The 24,913-nt window shown below is 41.4% G+C and overlaps 1 protein-coding gene across 2 annotated transcripts in view; it reads right to left on the bottom strand.

Moving 5' to 3' along the window:
- ANKFN1 (ankyrin repeat and fibronectin type III domain containing 1) overlaps positions 1-24,913 on the bottom strand; it is a 481,844-nt gene that overhangs the window by 34,873 nt on the left and 422,058 nt on the right. For both annotated transcript variants that reach the window (XM_069602535.1, XM_069602536.1), the window contains 2 exons: positions 13,025-13,240; positions 843-1,009 (listed from right to left, as the gene is read on the bottom strand). In XM_069602535.1, the coding sequence (XP_069458636.1) occupies positions 843-1,009; positions 13,025-13,240 (383 nt within the window). The remainder of the gene's footprint in view (positions 1-842; positions 1,010-13,024; positions 13,241-24,913) is intronic.

Genomic DNA, 24,913 nt, shown 5'->3' with positions numbered 1-24,913 from the left:
TAGTAGACGTTCAGAGGGCTCCTAGAGGGCTAGTCGTAAAGCTGGGTCCGATTACCAAGATTGGGCAACTTTTCCAAAGTTAACAGGGCAGTTCACCATAATGCCAAACCATAGAGCAGTTTCCAGAAACTCAGGCCTAGACTTCTTTTCTTCCCTAGAGAATCATATAGAGCATAGGAAACATACGAAGTCCTTAGTCAGGGGATTAGGAGTGGGAAGAATGAGAGTAGGGAGGGTCCTTTAAGATTATGGGGAAATCAGTCACTCTACTAGAACCCATTCACACAAGCGATTTTTTAAAATATGACTTTTTAGGTTATGGAGAAAAGATTTTGGAAATAGAAGTGTTGAAAGAAAAGGGCATCTGTTCACTAACCTGAATGTCAGTGGCTGCAGAGAGGAAAGTGAAAGGATAGCATCCTGTTTAAATGGGTGCGCTGCTTATCCTAATGTTAAAATCGAGGTATGCCTTTAAAGGTAACGAACCTGCCCGCAATGTGGGAGACCTGGCTTTGATCCCTGGGTTGGGAAGATCCCCAGGAGAAGGGCGTGGCAACCCTCTCCAGTCTTCTTGCCTGGAGAATTCCATGGACAGAGGAGTCTGACGGGCTATGGTTCATGGAGTCACAAAGAGTCGACGCGACTGAGCGACTAACACTTTCACTTTCCTTACCCTAATGTCAAGACCGAGCGATGCCTTTGCCCCCGTGTGCTGGCCCCTGAAGGCGTCTCATCATAAAAACTTCACCCGGAGGCACATTTCAGTTTCCTTCTGGCACGTCAAACCCATCCCTTCAACCATTGTTTCATCACAAGAAAAACCCAAACTTCTCATAGCTTACTTGGAAATGTTATAGTTTTCACGGATCTTCACATGACAGAGAATGTTAGGCAGCTTTTGGGTAACAAGAACTTTGATCTGGTCCACAGAGCTACACAGCTTTAGGTAACCCAGATATAATCCAGGAGAGAGACGCTGATGACTCCTTTTGTGATAGGAGAGAATATCCTGTAGGATGAGAAATAAAACAAAAAATACATTAAAAGATAATCTCTTTTCATTTCTTAGGTACACTGTGTCATGAATTAAAGGAGCTGTAGCTAGGTGATTAGTTAGAAACCTTGGATATCACCATCATGACAGTTAACAATGCATTGGTGGTACAGCCATCTTAACCTTCAGGAGAATTAGCCTCCAAGGCAGGTAGGCAGTCAGTAATATTTTCTGCATGCTTATTTTCCTCAGATTTCTGCTCCACAAGTAGCTGTGTGAGTTGTGATTTGGAATGGGTTGGTGGTGGTAGAAGAAGGTACTAAAGAAAAATAGAATTCATAATTTCTATCCTTGGAGGTTTATTGTTTAGCTGGGGCATAACTGTAAAAACTCATAAAGCAGTATAGAAAAGCCTCATTATTTCAGGACAATTGGTGTCAGGAAAAGGGTCAAAGTTTTATAGTAAGTAAGAGAAAAAGAGAATTTGACTGATTATCTTGAAAAGATGAAATAAGTAATAGCAATATATCTTATTAACACTTGAGTTATAATTGGTCACTACTAAATTATATGATAGCTGGAATGCTCTTCCTAATATTTGACTTTCACAATGTGATGATGAACAGGCTAATTTTTGCAAGAGGATTTGAAGCCTTCATATATTTTTTCCCACTGGCATAAACACTTGATCTTCAAGTCCATCTCTTACATGATCCTTGTTCCTTGCGTGTTCTTCAGTTGTTAACTGGCCTACCTCTGCTAGATTCTCAGCTGTCGGGAGCTATGCGTGTTGTTGGATTAGGTCTCCTTGTCTTCATCAGCTTCACAAAATTTTGTTGTAACTTTTACAAGCTTTCAAAGTTTACCTTGTAATAGATTTGCGTTGAATTTGCCTTGCGTTGCAAATTGTCCCATCACGCTATTCGATAGGCAGCAGAGACTGAATGAAGTTGGGGCCGCAAGAAGTGCCAACTTACTAAGGCTGTGACTTTTTTCTCTACGTGACTGCAGGGACTCAGATAATAAATATTTGGTGATATAGATGCTCCCTTTCCCCTATATCAGTAGGTAAGGCTTTGTATACATTAGAGCAGTGCGATGGTGAGATAAAGCGGGCATGATGACTCAGGAAACTGATTCGAAGAGAAGGATTCCTGTATGCCAGCGTTTAGCCTGTTTTCAAAGCGGGTGAAAAAGAGGGAATCAATGCTACCTCTAGGAAGGCAAAAAAGAAGAGGAAAAACAAGTATTTAGAATGGTAAATACTTAGAATACTTTAGAATTCAGTATGGAACAGAAACGTATGAAGGAGTGACCCCTCCTCTGTAGATGAACCATTTGTAACATCTAACATGGGCTTCCCTCCTGCCTGCAATGCAGGAGAAGGGGAAGGGGAAGGGGAAGTCGCTCAGTCGCGTCCAACTCTTTGCGACCCCATGGACTGTAGCCTACCAGGCTCCTCCGTCCAGGGGATTCTCCAGGCAAGAATACTGGAGTGGGTTGCCATTTCCTTCTCCAGGGGATCTTCCCGACCCAGGGATTGAACCCAGGTCTCCCGCACTGGAGGCAGACGCTTTAACCTCTGAGCCACCAGGGAGACCTGGGTTCAATCCCTAGGTTGGGAAGATTATTACTCCATTATTCTTGCAGTGAGAATAACATACATTATTTCCATTATTCCTGCAGTGAGAATAACATACATTATTTTGTATTGTGTTCTTTTCACATCCTTATCAAGCATACTGAGATACAGATAGTATAGGAGACACTGGGGTTTCAGGTGAACCTGATATAATCCCTACTTTTCAAGAGCTTATGGAAAACAGGTCAGTAGAGGAATGATTACAATATACTGAAACCTGTTTATAATAGAGGCAATGTAGGCATACAGAGGAAGGAGTATTTAACTTATATTTTTCTTCTTTTTTTATGTTGTTTGGTTGAACTAGATTATGAAATTAATGGCAGGGACTCTTTTTTTCAATTTCAGATTCTTTGGTACCCAGTACTATTTCTGCATATATCAGGTATGCCCCATGTGGCAATCAGGCCTTGTGAGAAAAGCAGAAAAGGGACACACAATTGGAAGGAGGACATAACTAGCATTATAGAAAAGCAAATAAGTAACTTTTATGATACATGGCAAAAGATAGACTTGAAAAATTTAACTTCATGATTAAGAAGAGAGGAGCTCATCTATCAGGTGATCGATAAGGCTGAATTTTTTCATCTTGTCTCTTCAGAGCAGATCACAGACAGTTAACTACAGGAAGTTCAGTCAAGGTGAAATTTTTGAGATATGAACAGGTAATCAAAGAGAAAGAAACAATTAATGAGAGAAGGGAAAATGGGAGTATTCACATCAGCAGAATTTGATGACATGCATGCTAGGGGTACTTGGTGTACAAGCAGATGTGGCCACAGACCCACAGGTCATTATTTTTGAGAAGTGATGGAGAACTGGAAAAGTCCCTAAAGACTGGAAAAGGGCAAATATGTCTATCTTTGAAATAGGAAGGGGAGAAACACAGAACAGCCCTGGTAATTAAAGACCACCAACTTATTGATCTTTGGGAAGAATGAGAGTGAGCTATCAAGCAATCGATTTGCAGTCCCTAGGAGACCCTGAGACACTACGTAAGAGTCAACATGGTTTTGTGATGGGCAAATCATATGGACAACTCTAATTTCTAATAGCAAAAGAACAGAATCCATAGACCAGGGAGATGTCTCCAGTATAATCTGCAAGCTGAACATCAGGGTTGAAGATTTGCGGATGATGGGGATACTACGGCGATAGTAGGACATACTGAGTGATGGCGCAGCGGAGACTGGTCCTGAGAGCCAGTCTGTTCAGCATATTTATTGATGTTCCAGACAAATAAAGAATGTGTGTATCAAATTTGTGGGTCCAAAATTTGGTGTGGTTTTGATTTTCTGGAAAATAGTAATAAAGCTCTGAATGACCCTATGCATTGGAAAAATAAGCCTATCGTAATTAGGGTTGAAACTTAATAAGAAAATGTGCTTGTAAAGACCCAAACCCAAGAGTAAAAATATAGGATGGGTATGAGTATAAGAAAAAACATGTGGGGGTCAGAACTGACCACAAATAGAAAGTGAGTTGGGAACATACTGTGGTTACGTAAAAAACAATGTCACTCTGGGATGGAGTAATTCACTCTTTCATTCAATTTTGTAATGACTATTACTGAGCATCTACTATATTTTTCCTGCCTTTACATAGTCATTTATCCTTCATTAGTCAGAATGTTTTCGGAGCCTGTGAAATGCATGGGAAGAGAAAGAGCTGTCCTGTTCACATGATCTGAGGTGCATTAGAAAGGCCTCCTGAGTGAGTGAGTGCAACTCGCTTAGTCGTGTCCGACTCTGCGACCCCATGGGCTATACAGTCCATGGAATTCTCCAGGCCAGAATACTGGAGTGGGTAACCTTTCCCTTCTCCAGGGGATCTTCCCGACCCAGGGATCGAAGCCAGGTCTCCCGCCTTGCAGGCGGATTCTTTACCAGCTGAGCCACCAGGGAAGCCAGAAAGGCCTCCTAAGCCAAATCAAATGCCTCTGGGTTTATGTATTGCCTGATTTGACCTCTAATCTGCATTGCCAGTCTCTATTTCCACTACAGTCCTCTTGTGTCTCTTACCTCCAGCCAAAATGGATTGCTTTTCCCTTTCTCATATATAGCATAATCTCTCTTCTTTGATTCTTGATTGGTTCATGAATTCACTCATTCTGCCAACTCTCATTGAGTACCTAGAGGAGGAAATGGCAACCCCCTCCAGTATTCTTGCCTGGAAACTCCCATGGACCGAGGAGCCTGGTGGGCTACAGTCCATGAGGTGGCGAAGAGTCAGACATGACTGAGCACACTCTACTACTACTGTGTATCAGGCGTTATGCTGGGATGTTAATGACCTCAAGGTCAACAGGACATGGTCCTTCCTTTCATGGAACTCATATTTCAGTTTGAGAGTGACAGGTAGATTTTTCTTAGCCTGGTGTGATGAAGGTTGGGTAATGTCCATTGCAGACGCAAGGGAGGGTGGGATCTACTTTTCCAGCTTTTACCCTCTTTTCTTTTTTAACCATGCCCTCTATTTAATTATCTATTTAATTTCTTCCTCCCTCTCTTCTTTTCTGTCTTCCTTCCTTTCTTCTTCCCTCCCTCTCTTCTGTTTTTTTTTTTTTTCTAACTGCCCTCCCCCCACCGTCTTTCTCTTTTTTCCTCTACCTTGTGAACTCACACTTCACGGCTCAGCCAAATGTCACCTCCTCTACAAAGCCTTCCCTGATATTTCCAGGTAGAATTAATAGTCACTTTGTCTGTGTTTTCATAGTACACTGTTTGTGCTGCTATCAGGCTCTGGTTTAATTCTGCCTTGTATTACCTTGATTTGTTTACATGTCTGTCTCCCTCCCTTGACTGAACTCCTTGAAAGCAAGGACCTTGACTTAATCATTTGTTTTTTCTATAGCACCTAGAAGAGTTCCTGGCACATAGTTGGTGCTGAAAAAATGTTTATTAAATATGAAGTGAGAGGCCCAGATGTAGTGGGGATCTGGGGCTGGACCTTGGGGAGATAACATGTTGTGCTGGTACAGAGGAAGGGGCTACTCATCTTCTCTTCATTGACCAGATATCCTGAGAGCTTGTTAGAGGAGCAACATGAGTTGCTTTTCCATTGACTTTTGTTTGATTGGCTAAGGCATGGAAGCTGAATTGTCCAGGGTTAGCAGAGGTCATAAAACGGTGGTCAGTGGCCCAAGATGATACAGGCTGCCAAGAATGTAAAGTTTCTGAATTATTTTCTAACTTTTAAAAAATAGAGCGATTTTATCCCAAATTCTGGACTTTTGACTTCTCTTTAAAAATTGAAAAAGACTTCAACATTGGGACCACTTTCTTCCACTGCAGTTAGCTGCGGCTGAATAGGGCTGTTCTTCAGATGAGACAGGGGCTCTCCAGGTTACTGTAGACTTTATTACTTCCACTTTTTAATATTGAGATCTAACTCATATACCATAAAATTCACTCTTTCAAAGTATAAAATTCAGCAGTTTTTTACTAAAGTCACAGGGTTGTGCAACTATCAGCACTATCTAATTCCAGATTGTTTTCATCATTCCAGAAAGAATCCTTGCATTAATCAGCTGTCATTCATTCCACGGTCCCTCCTCTTCCTGCCTCTGGAACCACTCATCTACTTTCAGTCCCTATGGATTTGCCTGCACTGGGTATTTAATCGTGTAGCATTTTGTGGCTGGCTTTTTAAACTTAGCATAATGTTTTCATCCATGTGAGCATGGATCAGTACTTGACTCATTTTATGGCTGAATAATTTTCCATTGTATGAATGTGCCACTTTTGTTTATCCATTTATCAGTTATTGGACGTTTAGGTTGTATCCCCTCTTTGGCTGTTGTGAATACTTCTGCTCTGAACACTGATGAACAAGTTTTTGTGTGACCCCAGTTGTTTCTTCGGAGAAGGCAATGGCACCCCACACCAGTACTCTTGCCTGGAAAACCCCATGGACGGAGGAGCCTGGTAGGCTGCAGTCCATGGGGTCGCGAAGAGTTGGACATGACTGAGCGACTTCACTTTCACTTTTCGCTTTCATGCATTGGAGAAGGAAATGGCAACCCACTCCAGTGTTCTTGCCTGGAGAATCCCAGGGACAGGGGAGCCTGGTGGGCTGCAGTCCATGGGGTCATGAAGAGTTGGACTCGACTGAGCGACTTCACTTTCACTTTTCACTTTCATGCATTGGAGAAGGCAATCGCAACCCACTCCAGTGTTCTTGCCTGGAGAATCCCAGGGACGGCGGAGCCTGGTGGGCTGCCGTCTATGGGGTTGCACAGTGTCGGACATGACTGAAGTGACTTAGCAGTTGTTTCTTATTCTCAGTCCAATTGACTCATTTCCATTAATCTTCCTGATTTCAGTAGTTTTAAACTCCTATGTTAGGTGATCCTAGGAGGCATAGCAGGAATGTGCAGGAAAATAGCAGAAAAGGACAGAAGAGATAGTTGGTCCTGAGCACCTCGGGTGTAAAAAGAAGATCCTGGGTGTCTGCAGGTGACAGGAAATGTCTAAGGAGAACAAGAGAAGGAAAGCAGGGATAGGAAGATAGAGGCAAGCTTCTCTAGGACCACAGTTTTAAAAAGGGTCTAGAGAAAAAGAAGGGGGAGGTGAGTGAAGCATCCCTGCAGATGGGAAGGGCACCAGGCTAGGAGTCAGAAGACCTGTGTCCTGGGCCCACAAGCTCATTTTTGGCTGGTATGACCTTGGTGAGTTCCTTCCCTGAAATCCATAGCTTCATTTATGGATTGGACACAGATTTCCCACTCAGCCTCACTGGGTTTTCATGAGGGTCAAACAGATGTGACAAAGTGTTATAAACTTTAAAGTACAAGCGTCAGAGATTAATCTTCAGAAAAAAACCTCACCTGTGAGGTTTCTAGTTATTGAAGTGACCCCTGAAGATTATGGTCAGAGAAACTCAGCACCTGCGAGGGGCCTTTCTGATGGAAATACAGTTGACCCTTAAACAACCTGGGTTTGTATTGTGTGAGTCTAGTTATCAATGGATTTCAGTAAATATGGAAAAATATATGTGTAGAATAATGTGTACACTTGTGCAAGACTTGGATTGAAGTGGTTAGGCTATCCTTACATAGGCATAAGGTGAGGAATATTTAATGTAAAATTAGTAATGTTTTAGTTTTCTTACTGGTTTATAACTTTGCTTTCAAAGAATTACATTGCCACGTAGTATATTTCCTCTCTCATAATTGGAGAAACTGCCTATAAGCCTATCATCACATTAGATTTTTTTTTAAAGTAACAGTGTTTCCAATACTGTATTATGAGTGTGACTGTAATACTGTATGCCATAAAAATTTCATGACCATTCATTAGCCTATAGGCTAGGCTACTGTGAAACATACATACATACATACATTGGATTGATTAGGCTACCACAAAGCAATCATACTGCTGCTTCTTTATTATCAATGTGTGAATTATTATACTTAATAAGTAAATATGAATTTCTTTTTCACATTACTTTTTCATTTTTGATGTCTAGCAAGGACAGGAAAGCCTGGCCTGCTGCAGTCCATGGGGTCACAAAGAGTCGGACTTGACTGAGCAACTGAACATCACCAGTTTGTAATAGGTATAACATCTACAGTGTTTTGTATAAGACAGTATTTTGATAGGTACTGACAGATAGAGGATTCATCTTGTAAAGAGATGATATCAATTTATGGTATCGATAAATACAGTATAATGATGCGTTTGAACTGTGGTGTTGGAGAAGACTCTTGAGAGTCCCTTGGACTGCGAGGAGATCCAACCAGTCCATTCTAAAGGAGATCAGCCCTGGGTGTTCTTTGGAGGGAATGATGCTAAAGCTGAAACTCCAGTACTTTGGCCACCTCATGTGAAAAGTTGACTCATTGGAAAAGACTCTGATGCTAGGGGGGATTGGGGGCAGGAGAAGGGGACAACAGAGGATGAGATGGCTGGATGGCATCACTGACTCGATGGACATGAGTCTGAGTGAACTCCGGGAGTTGGTGATGGATAGGGAGGCCTGGCGTACTGCGATTCATGGGGTCGCAAAGAGTCGGACATGACTGAGCGACTGAACTGAACTGAACTGAACTGGAAGTGTATTTTCTTTTCCTTATGATTTTCTTAATAGCATTTTCTTTTCTCAATCTTATAAGAATATACTATATAATGCATATAAAATGTGCTAATCAATTATTTATGTTATTGGTAAAGCTTCTGGTCAGTGATAGGGTATTAGTAGTTAAATTTTGGAAGAGTCAAAAGTTATGCGTGAATTCACTGCTGGAGGTGGGCTTATTGGCACCCCTGGCTCCTGCGATGTTTGTTCAAGGGTCAGCTGTGCTTTCATTGCCAGTTACTTTGCTCAGGGGGATTCTGACTTGTCTGTACTAACTCCCTTTTCCTTCCCAGGAAAGTGTGGGAAGGGTTTCTCTTTCAGTTCCAGATACACGAGAGAGGCCTTCTATGAAGGTCTGATGCTTGAGAGGGTCAGGAATTTGAATGGGTTAGACCCTGGAAGTTCCCTGGGGCCCTAAAGGATTAGTACATTAGTTGTGGGCCCAGATTGTGTTAAAGCCCTTATCTGTTTTAAAAATTCCATTGTGGATCACATAGTCTTTATTTTTAGTCTAAATTTATACAGTTTTTCCTTACTTCTTATGTAAAGGAGAGGAAGTAGTGAAATACTCCAAGGGTTGAATGAACCAGTACCTAAGGTCCCCTGGGAGAGTAGGGATGAGGAGGCGATGAACTGGGTGTGCCCTGACGAGAACCTAGTATTGGTTGGATTTTTCTGAGTAGAGAAATAATAAAAAATAACTAACAGCTCAGCTATTTAGAATACTAAAAGATGATGCTGTTAAAGTGCTGCACTCAGTATGTCAGCAACTTTGGAAACCTCAACAGTGGCCATATGACTGGAAAAGATCAGTTTTCCTTCCAATCCCAAAGAAGGACAGTGACAAAGAATGTCAACTACCATACAATTGTGATCATTTCACAAGCTAGCAAGGTCATATTTAAAATTCTTCAACCTAGGCTTCAGTAGTATGTGAACTAAGATCTTTCAGATGTACAAGCTGGGTTTCAAAGAGACAGAGGAACCAGAGATCAAATAGCCAATATTCACTGGAATATTGGCTATTTGAAAACAAAGGAATTCCAGAAAAACATCTACTTCTGCTTCATTGACTATGTTAAAACCTTTGATTGTGTGGATCACAACAAACTATGGAAAATTCTTGAGAGATGGGAATACCAGGCAGACCACCTTACCTGTCTCCTGAGAAACCTGTATTCAGGTCAAGAAACAATAGTTGGAGCCACACATGGAATAATAGACTGGTTCAAAATTGGGAAACATATACAACAAGGCTGTATATTGTCACCCTGTTTATTTAACTTGTATGCAGAGCACATTATTGGAAATGCTGGACTGGATGGCTCACAAGGTGGAATCAAGATTGCCAGGAGAAATATCAACGACAATATGCTGATGATACCACTCTAATGGCAGAAAGTGGAGAGGAACTAAAAAGTCTTTTGAGGGTGAAAGAAGAAAGTGAAAAAGAGGAGAGTAAAAAAGCTGACTTAAAACCCAACTTTAGAAAAGCGAGATCGTGGCATCTAATGCCAATCACTTCATAGCAAATAGAAGGGGAAAAAGTGGAAACAATGGCAGATTTTATTTCCTTGGGCTCAAAAATCACTGCAGATGGTGACTGCAGCCGTAAAATTAAATGGCACTTGCTCCTTGGAAGGAAAGCTATGACAAACCTAGACAGTGTATTAAAAAGCAGAGATATCACTTTGCCAACAAAGGTCCATATAGTCAAAGCTATGGCTTTTTCAGTAGTCATGTACGGATGTGAGAGTTGGACTGTAAAGGAAAGGAGCTGAAGAATTGATGCTTTTGAATTATGGTGCTGGAGAAGACTCTTGAGATTCCCTTGGATAGCAAGGAGATCAAACCAATCAATCCTAAAGGAAATAAATCCTGAATATTTATTGGAGGGACTGATGCTGAAGCTGCAATACTTTGGCCACCTGATACGAAGAGCTGACTCATTGAAAAAGACCCTGATGCTGGGAAAGATAGAAGGCAAATGGAGAAGGGGGTGACAGAGGATGAGACGTTTGGATAGCATCACCAACTTAATGGACATGAATTTGAGCAAACTCCAGGAGACAGCGAGGGACAGGGAAGCCTGGCCTGCTGTAGTCTGTGGGGTCACAAAGAGTCAGACACAACTTAGCGACTGGTCAATAACAACAACAACAGCATTTACTAAGCATTCACTTTGCGCTGCTCTTCTAATGCTTTACATATTTAACTCACTTAATCCTCATTAGAGACCCATGAAGTAGGTTTTATTTTCAGAAGAGGAAGGACAGGGGGTAAGAAATTAAATAACTTGCTCTAGTGACATAAACAAAAACGGTGGAGTCAAGACTCATACTGTCAGCCTTGTTCCATAGCAGTGCCTCAAAATGCGGTGTGATGAAACAGAAAGAAGCTCAGGCTTCCAATCAGAAGGCCTAGTGGTCATCGCTCGAGTGACCCTAAGAAAAAAGAATGGGCCTGTGGCCTGTAATTGTGGGAACTATCCAGCCTCCTTTGGTCAATACCAAGATCTGTCTCTATGTTGAGTTGGTGGGGCTACCTCCTAACGTAATTAAATGTTAAGTCTAAGAGTGATTACCCTAGGGATTTTATTCACCCATTTCCTCTTTAGTGTGAGACCTGTATGGGAAGGAGGGGAGAGAGAAAAAGTAGAAGGGGGAAAAAGGAGAAGTAGGGGGTGGGTGGGAATGACATCAAGCAAGAATGTGCCAGTCAGCGGGGGTAAATTTTCCACTTGGATCTGTGTGGAAACCTGATCTTGCCTCTATTTTTGGTCTCCTCTAACAACTTTTTGCCAGATTGGAATTTTTCTGCACCTGTAACACATTTTTAATGTAATAAGTCTAGGAGAAACCAGGTATTATATCATGCTGGGGCCTGTGATGTGTTTCGTTTCTAGGAGCAAAGGTAGCCCAGACTCCAGTTTATCCCTATAAGGGATTAGTGTATTAGTCACCCTGTAAAAGCTCAATTTATTATGATTTTTTAAATGTTTCTTTTAGCACTTACTTATAAAAGGTGAAAGGGGAACCACGAATGTGTCTGCGTTCTCTGCTCCCACCTACACCTACACACACACACACACACACACACACACACACACACACAGCATCACCCTCTATAAATTTCATATGAACCCAAATTCCATGAAACCAAATCCAGAGGTATTGGCTTTGACCAGTTAGCTTACCTTTGCTGTGATGGACTTTATCCTGGTCTGGGCCAGAAAAGTACAGAAAGGTGAGATTATTGTACAAGCCACCCCTCAGTGGAGGATGGACCTAAGTCAGCAGGCTAGTGGTTTAGCTGTTTAGGGTGATCATGTGGGGTTGCCGGGTCAAGGCTTAGGTTTGGCTTGTGAGACTGAGCCCTTTCCCATTATTCCAGATTGGCCATCTTGTGGATATATGCCATTGGTTATGTAGGCCTTAAGGCAGTTGTTTCTCCTAGCTTTACCACGCAACTGGAGAGCTCTACAGAACTTGTTCTCATCACTGGGTTTAAAAGAAGGAAAAAACAAAACCACAGCTTGAAGCCCATGTTCGCATAAGAGCATGTGGGGGCACTTCCCTGGTGGTCCAGGGGTTAAGAACCTGCCTTCTAATGCAGGGCATGTGGGTTTGATCCCTGGTCAGGGAGCTGACACCCCACAAGCCGTGGGGCAACTAGATCCAGCACGACAAAAAAGAAAAGAAAAGAGAGTGTGTGAGAGAGAGAGAAGAAGAGAGAGATAGCACCCGAGGCGGTGGGGCGGCATGGAGTGAGCGCGGAGCTTGGAGCACAAGGCAGCACAAGATTCCAGCTCTGCCATCCAGGCCGGAGGTTGGATCTCAGCTGCCTGGTGTTTGCATCTCCGTGACTATTTAGTTCTCTCTCCCGTCCCCCACTCACCAAAATCCTAACTCCTGCCCCCAAATGTGCTGTTAAAATGGTAGGAAGAAGCCTGCTTCCAGGAGAAGATCTGAATTCAGATTTCAGCTCTGCCATTTTCTAGCTGTATGTTTAGGGGCAAATCCAAGTTTGATGGGGCCTGAAAATAACTCCCTTTTTGATGCTTTCCTTAAGGAAAAGGATAGAAAATTATAAATGTGAAGTTGTTAGGGCCTTTGAAGGGGCTTGTAGAAGTGAAGAACTGAAGGATGTTTCTGCATCTGTCCTATGTGTGGAATGCAAACAATGATATGTCTCTGGACCTTTTCTTTCCATTAGTGCATATGTAACTGGCTCTTGGTATATTTCACTAGAGGTTCAATTAAGTGAGTTTGGAACTTGCAATGTTTTGCGAAATTGAAAAGACTACATACCTGGATGGTTATCAGTAAAATGTCTAAGGCTGTTGGCTCCTCAGGTGTTGAGAGAGACTTCCTCTGGCTTTGCAGTTTTGAGATCTGCATCCATTTTCCGTTGAAAAATGAATAGAGCATCTCCACTTCTCTGATGGTGACTATGAGGATGTTTCCATGTCGATCTTTAATGGGCTCATAGTAAACTCTTCCCAAGTTGTGTGTCCCAAGTAAATTCTAGAAACGAACAGATTTCTGGTAGCTTTGATCATGTGCAAACAAAGCAAGATAACTGCAACAAAAGACACTGAATAATTATCTGATGTTTCTGAGAAGCTGTTTTGTTGTTGTTAAGCAGATTTAAACTTAGAATATGTAGCATCATAGAAATGTACTTAACAGACGCTCAAAGAAAATGTCTTTACCATAAGCCTGCGAAGATTATAGCAAGAGGCACAAAAATTATGTTTTTTTAAGCAAATTTAATGTCTGTAAATATCTCTTACCCACATAGACACACCAGCACATAAACCTCAGTTACCAGCACTTGAAGAGAATCCCAGATGTTTTAAAGAAAAATGCCTGATATTTCAAGTATGCTACTTGTGGAGTTTTCAAGAGATCTACAGTAAGCTGGTATGAAGTGGGGTTGTTCAAAATGAAGAAGTGAATTGACAAAGTAGCACATTGTACAGGTCCCCAAATGACTGCACATTCCCTTCAAGATACTTTAATTGGAAGATTGGCCTGGTTTGACTTATCTGCATTTCAGAGAGTTCTAGTTATTTAAAAATTTGTTGAAATTGTTTGTGAGCTAGGTCAACAAGGTAGACAATACTTTTAGAAAGGTAAGAAGAGAATGATGCCACATTAAATTTTGGAGGGGCCCAGGCAGATGTTATTAAAATAAGCAATTTTACACATGTGCAAAGCTTAAAGATTTTTAACTTAGAGCAGTAGATGAATAGGATAAACTCTCCCTTTCCTTTGAATGTCTATGTTTTTTTAAAAAATTATTAATCATCTCAGAGCTTAGCTGTGATTTTTGTGAGCTCATATAAGTGCTGATGAGATAGCCTGTTAGCAGGAGAGCAAAAGTAGAACTTGAATTTGTATAAGTGATTAGGATGACCTAAAAATAAATGAGCCAGCTGATCAGTATCCACATTTACAAAAACACTGGAATGATCGTCATAGGTAGGCACTGTGTCTTTTTCTTCTTAATTTACAAGGGCAGAGTGCATATTGATAAATAAGAAATTTCATAAATAATTATTGACATTATAAAAATTCATTTGGCAGGCTTACTATTTTAAAAAATGGCCTAACTACTCAGTCAGATTATTGCTTTCCAACAATTAACTTCTGTATCATAGGGAAATAATTGGGTAAGGCTCTTACTATAGCCTTATATATAAATCAGTTTGCTGCAAGGTCATACTGGCTTAATCAGCAGTGGCATGCTGGTAAACCGGCGATCAAAAAAAAAAAGTCCGGATATATAGAATATGCCAATTTTTGTGGTGTAAATACTCCCATAATATTTTGTTTCGTGTTATCAAAAGTTTGATAGCAGGCTTTGAAAAGTTCTGAATACTTAACAGCTGTCTCTTCTAAATGAGTACAAGTTGACTCCAGCACATTACTGCTGTTAAGTTTTTAGTTATCCTGGTGTTGAGTTTCAGGCTGGCTGCTGTTCATTAACACTTAGACTTTTGAAAAATGACTTACTCTTTCTGGCCCCGAGCTTCATCAGCTAAAATTAAGAGTCCTTATAGCTCAGACATCCCTTATGCTAATCCTTACCTTAGAGAGTGATGGATTAAATCAAGCAATGTATGAGGAATTATTTTGTACACTCTCAAGCTTGATACAGGTAGGTAGGGTATAGGCTTTCTTTACTGCTCCGACTGGAAAACAACACTTACTTGTTTTTAAGATTCATCTCAGGTTTCACCTCCTCTGGAAGGACTTTCTCAACTCTCATAGGTAGAATTTAGCATCTCCTCTTTTTTCCCTTGCTGTTTCTGGTACCAACTTGTATCTTAGCATGACCCTGGCTCTCCTGTGTATTGATGTGAATGTCGTGAGATCCATCTCTTTTTCTCTGGGTTCCTTGCACAGTGCCCGGTACATAGTAATAGCTCAAGAAGTTTTTGTTGTCTGAATTCACATATTATCATGAGGACACTGGAAAATATGATTTGCTTGGGATCAAAGTGGGTGGGTAGACACTGAATGAGATGATCATTTCATTTAGGCAGAGTTATTATTATTGGTCCACTGTTAGCTTTGGATGTGTTGACTAAGAGATTAAACAAGAAAGCACTAAAAATCTTTCTGAAATTCTATGTTGATAGTTAGTTGAATTATAAAGCTAGCTCTGGGAAGAGCCCAAAGTAAAAGAAGGATATGCTTGTGAAAGTAAATTGCAGCCATATAAGGGGGCAAATGTGGGGTTCTTTAGAGCCTAAAGGAGAAACAGACCATGTTAATACCTGTCGTGCTGTGCAGTCAGGACTAGCAGATCTGGGAACCCTGAGGATCCTACACGGTAAAAGAGCCAGATGATGGCTCACCGGCAAGCATCTAGGGTGTGACCACAGCACATCGCAGGGGTGTCAGTGAGCCCTAGACACACGCATAATACTTAAAGATCTTTATTCAGGTTGCAGTGCCACAGGAAGTCGAAGGAAGTCTGGAATAAGATATGAAGGCCTGGAAAATAATAAAATTTGGGGAAAACACTTTTGCCCCCACCTTGAAAAGTGAAAAAGACATAATATTCATGAATTGTTACCTGGCTTTAGCTCATTAACACTTATTTCTAAAAGCTGTGGAGAAGGAATCTAAAAAAAAATTGTAGAAATAAATTTATTTACAAAACAGAAATAGAGTCACAGATGAAGGGAGCAAACTTATAGTTACCAAGGGGGAAAAGATAGGGAGAGATAAATTGGGATATTGGGATTGACATATACACACTTCTATATATAAAAATAGATAACTAATAAAGACAAGACCTAGAATATGGCACAGGGAATTCCACTCAATATTTTTTAATGACCTATATAGGAAAAGGGAATGGCAAGCCACTTCAGTATTCTTGCCTTGAGAACTCCATGAACAGTAGGAAAAGGCAAAATGATAGGATACCAAAAGAGGAACTCCCCAGGTCATTAGGTGCCCAATATGCTACTGGAGATCAGTAGAGAAATAACTCCAGAAAGAATGAAGGGATGGAGCCAAAGCAAAAACCATACCTAGTTGTGGATGTGACTGGTGATAGAAGCAAGATCCGACACTGTAAAGAGCAATATTGCATAGGAACCTGGAATGTCAGGTCCATGAATCAAGGCAAATTGGAAGTGGTCAAACAAGAGAAGGCAAGAGTGAATGTCGACATGCTAGGAATCAGTGAACTAAAATGAACTGGAATGGGTGAATTTAACTCAGATGACCATTATATCTACTACTGCGGGCAGGAATCCCTCAGAAGAAATGGAGTAGCCATCATGGTCAACAAAAGAGTCCGAAATGCAGTACTTGGATGCAATCTCAAAAATGACAGAATGATCTCTGTTCGTCTCCAAGGCAAACCATTCAATATCACAGTTATCCAAGTCTATGCCCCAACCAGTAACACTGAAGAAACTGAAGTTGAACGGTTTTATGAAGACCTACAAGATCTTTTAGAACTAACACCCAAAAAAGATGTCCTTTTCATTATAGGGGACTGGAATGCAAAAGTAGGAAGTCAAGAAACACCTAGAGTAACAGGCAAATTTGGCCTTGGAATACGGAATGAAGCAGGGCAAAGACTAATAGAGTTTTGCCAAGAAAATGCACTGGTCATAGCAAACACCCTCTTCCAACAACACAAGAGAAGACTCTACGCATGGACATCACCAGATGGTCAACACCGAAATCAGATTGATTATATTCTTTGCAGCCAAAAATGGGGATGCTCTATATAGTTAACAAAAACAAGACTGGGAGCTGACTGTGGCTCAGATCATGAGCTCCTTATTGCCAAATTCAAACTTAAATTGAAGAAAGTAGGGAAAACTGCTAGACCATTCAGGTATGACCTAAATCAAATCCCTTATGATTATATAGTGGAAGTGAGAAATAGAGTTAAGGGACTAGATCTGATAGATAGAGTGTCTGATGAACTATGGAATGTGGTTCGTGACACTGTATAGGAGACAGGGATCAAGACCATCCCCATGGAAAAGAAATGCAAAAAAGCAAAGTGGCTGTCTGGGAAGGCCTTACAAATAGCTGTGAAAAGAAGAGAGGTGGAAAGCAAAGGAGAAAAGGAAAGATATAAGCATCTCAATGCAGAGTTCCAAAGAATAGCAAGGAGAGATAAGAAAGCCTTCTTCAGCAATCAATGCAAAGAAATAGAGGAAAAGAACAGAATGGGAAAGACTAGAGATCTCTTCAAGAAAATTAGAGATACCAAGGAAACATTTCATGCAAAGATGGGCTCGATAAATGACAGAAATGGTCTGGACCCAACAGAAGCAGAAGATATTAAGAAGAGGTGGCAAGAATACACAGAAGAACTGTACAAAAAAGATCTTCACGACCCAGATAATCATGATGGTGTGATCACTAATCTAGAGCCAGACATCGTGGAATGTGAAGTCAAGTGGGCCTTACAAAGCATCACTACGAACAAAGCTAGTGGAGGTGATGGAATTCCAGTTGAGTTGTTTCAAATCCTGAAAGATGATGCTGTGAAAGTGCTGCACTCAATATGCCAGCAAGTTTGGAAAACTCAGCAGTGGCCACAGGGCTGGAAAAGGTCAGTTTTCATTCCAATTCCAAAGAAAGGCAATGCCAAAGAAGGCTCAAACTACCGCACAATTGCACTCATCTCACATGCTAGTAAAGTAATGCTCAAAATTCTCCAAGCCAGGCTTCAGCAATACGTGAGCCATGAACTTCCTGATGTTCAAGCTGGTTTTACAAAAGGCAGAGGAACCAGAGATCAAATTGCCAACATCTGCTGGATCATGGAAAAAGCAAGTGAATTCCAGAAAAACATCTATTTCTGCTTTATTGACTATGCCAAAGACTTTGGCTGTGTGGATGACGATGAACTGTGGAAAATTCTGAGAGAGATGGGAACACCAGACCACCTGACCTGCCTCTTGAGAAATCTGTATGCAGGTCAGGAAGCAACAGTTAGAACTGGACATGGAACAACAGACTGGTTCCAAATGGGAAAGGAGTGCGTCAAGGCTGTATATTGTCACCCTGCTTATTTAACCTCTATGCAGAGTACATCATGAGAAACGCTGGTCTGGAAGAAGCACAAGCTGAAATACAGATTGCCGGGAGAAATAGCGATAACCTCAGATATGCAGATGACACCACCCTTATGGCAGAAAGTGAAGAGGAGCTAAAAAGCCTCTTGATGAAAGTGAAAGAGGAGAGTGAAAAAGCTGGCTTAAAGCTCAACACTCAGAAAACGAAGATCATGGCATCTGGTCCCATCACTTCATGGGAAATAGATGGGGAAACAGTGGAAACAGTGTCAGACTTTATTGTTTTAGGCTCCAAAATCACTGCAGATGGTGATTGCAGCCATGAAATTAAAAGACGCTTACTCCTTGGAAGAAAAGTTATGACCCACCTAGATAGTATATTCAAAAGCAGAGACATGACTTTTCCGACTAAGGTCCATCTAGTCAAGGCTATGGTTTTTCCAGTGGTCATGTATGGATGTGAGAGTTGGACTGTGAGGAAGGCTGAGTGCTGAAGAATTGATGCTTTTGAACTGTGGTGTTGGAGAAGACTCTTGAGAGTCCCTTGGACTGCAAGGAGATCCAACCAGTCCATTCTGAAGGAGATCAACCCTGGAGTTTCTTTGGAAGGAATGATGCTAAAGCTGAAACTCCAGTACTTTGGACACCTCATGCGAAGAGTTGACTCATTGGAAAAGACTCTGATGCTGGGAGGGATTGGGGGCAGGAGGAGAAGGGCACGACCGAGGATGAGATGGCTGGATGGCATCACGGACTCGATGGATGTGAGTCTCCCAACAACTCTGGGAGATGTTGATGAACTGGGAGGCCTGGTGTGCTGCGATTCATGGGGTCACAAAGAGTTGGACACGACTGAACGACTGAACTGAACTGATATAGGAAAAGAATCTGAAAAAAGACTGGGTATTTGTAAGTATGTAACTGATTCTGTTTGCTGTATACTTGAAAGTAACTCTGTTTTTAATCAACTGTACTCCAGTAAAAATTTAAAAAAATAAAATTAATGAATTCACAAAAATAACATAAAAGCTGTAGAGGAGGGAAGTGTAATATAACCCAATCTATAATGTCAGATTATTATATTTTGAGGATAAGTTGTTCGGACATCTCTCAGTGTAGGAGGAAGGTACACCTCTGCCTTTTGGGGCCTCTGCCATTTTCCTAAAAGTAGGGAAAACATTGTGGAGTCTTGGTCACTTACAGGCTTTCTAATCTTTTGTCTTTTTTTAAATCCAAATGTTGGCAGATACATATCTCTCCTGCTCAGGTAGTATTCATATTTTTTTGTGTGTGTGCTCAGTTACTGGGTCACATCTGACTCTTTGTGATCCCATGGACTGTAGCCTGCCAGGCTCCTCTGTCCATGGAATTTTCCAGGCAAGAATACGAGAATGCCATTTCCTACCCCAGGGGATCTTCTCAACCTAAGGATTGAACCTGCATCTCTTGTGTCTCCTGAATTGGCAGGCGGATTCTTTACCACTGTGACTTTACCTTCTTCCAAATAAAGTTTCCTGGGTCAGGAAGATCTGCTGGAGAAGGGCTCCCCACTCCAGTATTCTTGGAATTCCTTTGTGGCTCAGCTGGTAAAGAGTCTGCCTGCAATGTGGGAGACCTGGGTTCAATCCCTGGGTTGGGAAGATCCCCTGGAGAAGGCAAAGGCTACACACTCCAGTATTCTGGCCTGGAGAATTCCATGGACTGTATAGTCCATGGGATGACAAAGAGCTGGACACAACTGGGTGACTTTTTCACTTCACTTCATTACTAAATAGACTCCGAACGATGCAGAACAGACTTTCACTTTTTCTTTTTAGACTATCATGTACATAATTTGTTCTCTTCAAAATTTTTGTTTGCTTTTTGTAAAATGAATGCACGATAAGATGATGAAATGTTGGGAAAAAATGCAGGCTGTGGAATTGTGTATGTCAGAGTTTATAGCCATACTCTGCTATTTCGTATTTGTGGAGCCCTGGGCAAGTTCTTTTCCTTTTCTAGGGCTCAGTTTTATCCTGTGTTAAGTGAATGCCAATAATAGTACTTTCACATTATGGTGTGGTGAAGATAATGAGTATAGTTTGTAAAGAACTTAGCACAGTGCCTGGCATTTACTCTGTTAGGGAAATGAAAGTTGTTGTTTTGTGATTGTTATTTGTTATCATGTATTAAAACGCCTCCCTATAGAGCAGAAACTGGAAAGTAAGGCTCAGAAGGCACAGCAGTTTGCATGTGCTATGATGATGGGTTCACAGCCCCCTGAGGGGGAGAAAGATGGCAAGGAAGACCCGTGCATACCATGGTCAAATGTCTGGGCCACTCTTGAGAAAATGTAAGTCATGGAATGCCATGGTCAGGACCTTTTATTGGCTACTCTGGCAGGAGTATGGAGAATGAATTGGAGGGTGTGAAGACTGGAAGCAGGAGGATGACTTTGGAAGCTTTTGACATAAGTGGGATAATGAGGCAGTGGTAGTGATGCTGAATGGGAGGGGATTAGAATGAGATATGCCATCGGTAAAGCAACAAGGTTTATGTATGGCTGATGCCAATCAAGCGATTTAAGAATGCTGTTTCTCAGAACATTGTAAGAAATGTTAGTTTAGTAAGGAAACCTAAAATATTACATATAAATCTCCCCAAATTTATATTTCTTCCTATTTTGTGGAGTTTTTCCTGTGCCCTGTCACCCCCTGCTCCCCTAAAAAGAGTGGCTTCAGTAGTTCCAGACATTTTCATTTGAAGGTCAGTAAGGAACTTGGGCAATATTTCCTGCAAAAAAAAAGCTGAAAGTGACTTCTATTATTTCAGCACTCAGTGCTTTAGCCTGTGGCGCTGCAAGGGGGAACTATTTTGAGGACTCGAAGCCACTGGTCACTGTGAGGGGCTAGAAAACTATCCAGGTGGTGCCTGTGGCATGAGCTACATTTCTGTAATCCCTGTTCCCTTTGGTCAGATAGAGTATCCTCAAGTGTGATTTTAGGGGTGCAGAGGTTGGACTGAAACATGCATTTATCCAGGAAGTAGGGAAAGAGGATCTGCCACATGCCACACATGGTGGATACAGTGATAACCAAGACAGAGAATACTCCCAGGGACTCACAGTCCAAGTTGACACTGACCAAAAATGATATGAATAATCAACAGATGGGATTCTGGCCACCGTTCTGAATGAAGCATACAAGGTGCTCTGCGAGGGATTCACTTAAGTGGGAGATCAGAGAAAGGCTCCCCGAGGAAGTATAGAAATGAAGCTAAGTAAAGCAATTATCCTTCAATAAAAAATGAATTAATTAAAAAAAATGAAGCTGAGATCTGAAGGGTATGTAGGAATTAGTGAGACAAAGAAGCAGATGCAGATTCTAATCAGAGGAAATAGCATTCAAGCTAGCAAAGGAGCCTGAGGCAGACCAGGAAGTTGGAAAAATCCTGAAAGTGTGGCATCATGAAAGCCAAGTGATGTGACCGTTTAAAATTTTAAAATGAATAAGACCATTGTATCAAATGCTACGGAGATGTCAGCCGCAAAGAGGATTTAAAAGTGTCTATCGCGTATAGTGAAACTGAAATCATTGGAGGGATGGATGCAGGTTTTTTAGGGGCCAGTACCACACAATTTGGGGGCCCTCTTTAAGATAAAGAATAAAAATTTACAAACATGAAGGTTAGGTATAAAAGTCATTTTTTAAAAATAAAAGTGAATATTTTAGACTGAGAAAGAAAATCTCCCCCAGTACTGGAGTATTTGGAATTTTTGATCTGGGATTTCTTTAGGCATGCATGCATCCTCGGTCTCTCAGCTGTGTCCAACTCTTTGCAACCCAATGGACTGTAGCCCACCAGACACTTCTGTTCGTGGACTTCTATGAGCAAGAATACTGGAGTGGGTTGCCATTTCCTTCTCCAGGGGATCTTCCCAACCCAAGGATTCAATCCTGTGTCTTCTGCATTGGCAAGCAGATTTTTTTTTTTTTTTTACCACCGAGCCACCTGGGAAGCCCTTTCTTTAGGCAGTTTACCAGAAATGCTTGCTGGTTGTAACTCAGCTTCCCCTCCCTAAGCACTCTACAGCTCCCCCACCCACGGGAGATCATGCAAGTGAGGGACCCTGAAGCTCAAGATTTATGAACGCCATCTGCCTCTGATTATTGGTGGCCTGAGAGAGCAGTTTGGTAGGCATGATGATAGTAAAATCAGGGAGAAAGCTTGGAACTAAATGGGAAGTGAGGACACGAATGGAGAAAGAGAACGTTGGCTACTCTTTCAAGTTGGGGTCTAAGGAGGAGAAGAGTGATTGTAGTTGAAGAATGGAGTGAAGAGCTGAAATCTAGAGCGCGTGTGAGAGATGAGCCTTTGGTAAGAGGAGTGAGACTTTGTCTGCTGGAATGAGGGGAAGGAAGAGGAAGTAGTGTCAGTGCGAGGAGGCTTTGCAATTTGGTCGTAGACAAATAATTATTTCCCATTTATTTTCTTAAAGAGTTATACAGTAAACTATATCCTGATGTGGGGATGGAAAGTGTGGGGAAAGGGAAGGGATGTGGTAGAATGAAGAATGTTTCAAATAGTTGCCTTGTAATTTGGGAAGGTGAATTTCGTAGAGAAATGGAACGTGATTAGTAGGGAACACTATACGTGAAAATTGTAGTAACGACATAAAACATAAAGCCAATCACACCCCTGCCCCTGTTTAGTAATTTTATTTTATTTTTTAATGCAGCAGTGTGCAACTTGTCCAGGGTAGTGAATGCGTGTTGGATTTGTCTAGGCTTGGATCTTTTCCAAATAAATAATGTGGAGGGAGAGAGTGGCCGGAAACTTAGAGGATTTTCAAGGGGGTAATTATTATGGGCCAAATAATCTAAGTTAGACAAAGAGGCAAATGACCTCAGAAGAGGGCAGATGCATCATGAATAGTGATGGGGGCCAATATATTGGGGGACCAAATCCAAGAGCTATTTCAATGGAAGTAATAGTTGAGTAGGGCACACTGATCATCACGGCTTCTCTCTAGCCCCTCAGTGTTTAAATGCAATGACTTGTGACAGCCTAGTCCCTCTCTGATATTAGATGAAGATGTCTGGGAAGAGTCTAAGAAACATAAAATAAAGAGCCCCATTTGAAATTCTAAAGTTGTTCAGTTTGTAATCTAAACATGCCTGGGTTGTATGGTAGGCTAATAGGAGGGTCTGCTGAGGACTCCTGAGAAAGAACTTTACTAAGGGACCAAGGGGCCTACTGAAAATGAAATTTATCCTAAACAAAGAGCTGTTTTTGAGGTATAGTGGCTTAGTCCAATTATAGCTGGTCAGTGATGAGAGGAAAAGCCTCTTTGAATTTAGCACAGTCATCATGGCCCAACTCCAAGAACATCTTGAGTTGAAGGAAAAGATTATGCAATCAAGAGTGAGTTGAACTTGCACTGGCCATCATCTGTTTTACATATGGTAATGTATATGTGTCAATGTTATTCTCTTAATCATCTCACCCTTGTCTTCTCCCACTGAGTCCATATTCTAGTCCTTCCATCCGTGACTCCTTTGCTGCCCTGCGTGCAGGATCATGGTTACTGTCTTTCCGGATTCCATATATATACAGCAGGGCACCCAACGCTGGTGCTCTGTGACAACAGGCAGAGGGTGGGGAGGGAGATGGGGGGGCGGGATTCAGGATTGGGGGAACATATGTATACCTGCAGCCAATTCATGTTGATGTATGGAAAAAAAATCACAATATTGTAACTATCCTCCAGTTAAATAAATTAATGAAAAAAAGAGTGAGTTGAAATTGAGAGCACTTTTTTTTTAGACCTTACTGAAGACACCAGCTAAAGACAAAGGCGAAAAGGAAAGGTATACCCATTTGAATGAAGAGTTTCAAAGAATAGCAAGGAGAGATAAGAAAGCCTTCCTCAGCGATCAATGAAAGAAATAGAGGAAACAACAGAATGGGAAAGATTAGAGATGTCTTCAAGAAAATTGCAGATATCAAGTGACTATTTCATGCAAACATAGGCACAATAAAGGACAGAAATGATATGGACCTAACAGAAGCAGAAGATATTAAGAAGAGGTGGCAAAAATACACAGGAAACTATACAAAAAAGATCTTCATGACCCAGATAACCACGATGGTGTGATCACTCACCTAGAGCCAGACATCCTGGAATGCAAAGTCAAGTGGGCCTTAGGAAGCATCACTACAAGCAAAGCTAGTGCAGGTGATGGAATTCCAGCTGAGCTACTTGAAATCCTAAAGATGATGCTGTGAAAGTGCTGCACTCAATATGCCAGCAAATTTGGAAAACTCAGCAGTGGCCACAGGACTGGAAAAGGTCAGTTTTCATTCCAATCCCAAAGAAAGGCAATGCCAAAAAATGCTCAAACTACCACACAATTGCACTCATCTCACACGCTAGTAAAGTAATGCTCAAAATTCTCCAAGCCAGGCTTCAACAATACATGAACTGTGAACTTGCAGATGTTCAAGCTGGATTTAGAAAAGGCAGAGGAACCAGAGATCAAGTTACTAACATCTGTTGGATCATCAAAAAAGCAAGAGTTCCAGAAAAACATCTACTTCTGCTTTATTGGCTATGCCAAAGCCTTTGATTGTGTGGATCACAATAAACTGT

The sequence above is a fragment of the Ovis canadensis genome, chromosome 11 (genome assembly GCF_042477335.2).
Source record: "Ovis canadensis isolate MfBH-ARS-UI-01 breed Bighorn chromosome 11, ARS-UI_OviCan_v2, whole genome shotgun sequence".
NCBI lineage: Eukaryota > Metazoa > Chordata > Mammalia > Artiodactyla > Bovidae > Ovis > Ovis canadensis.
The sequence above is the reverse complement of the archived record's forward strand: the minus strand, read 5'-3'. Positions and strand labels throughout refer to the sequence as shown.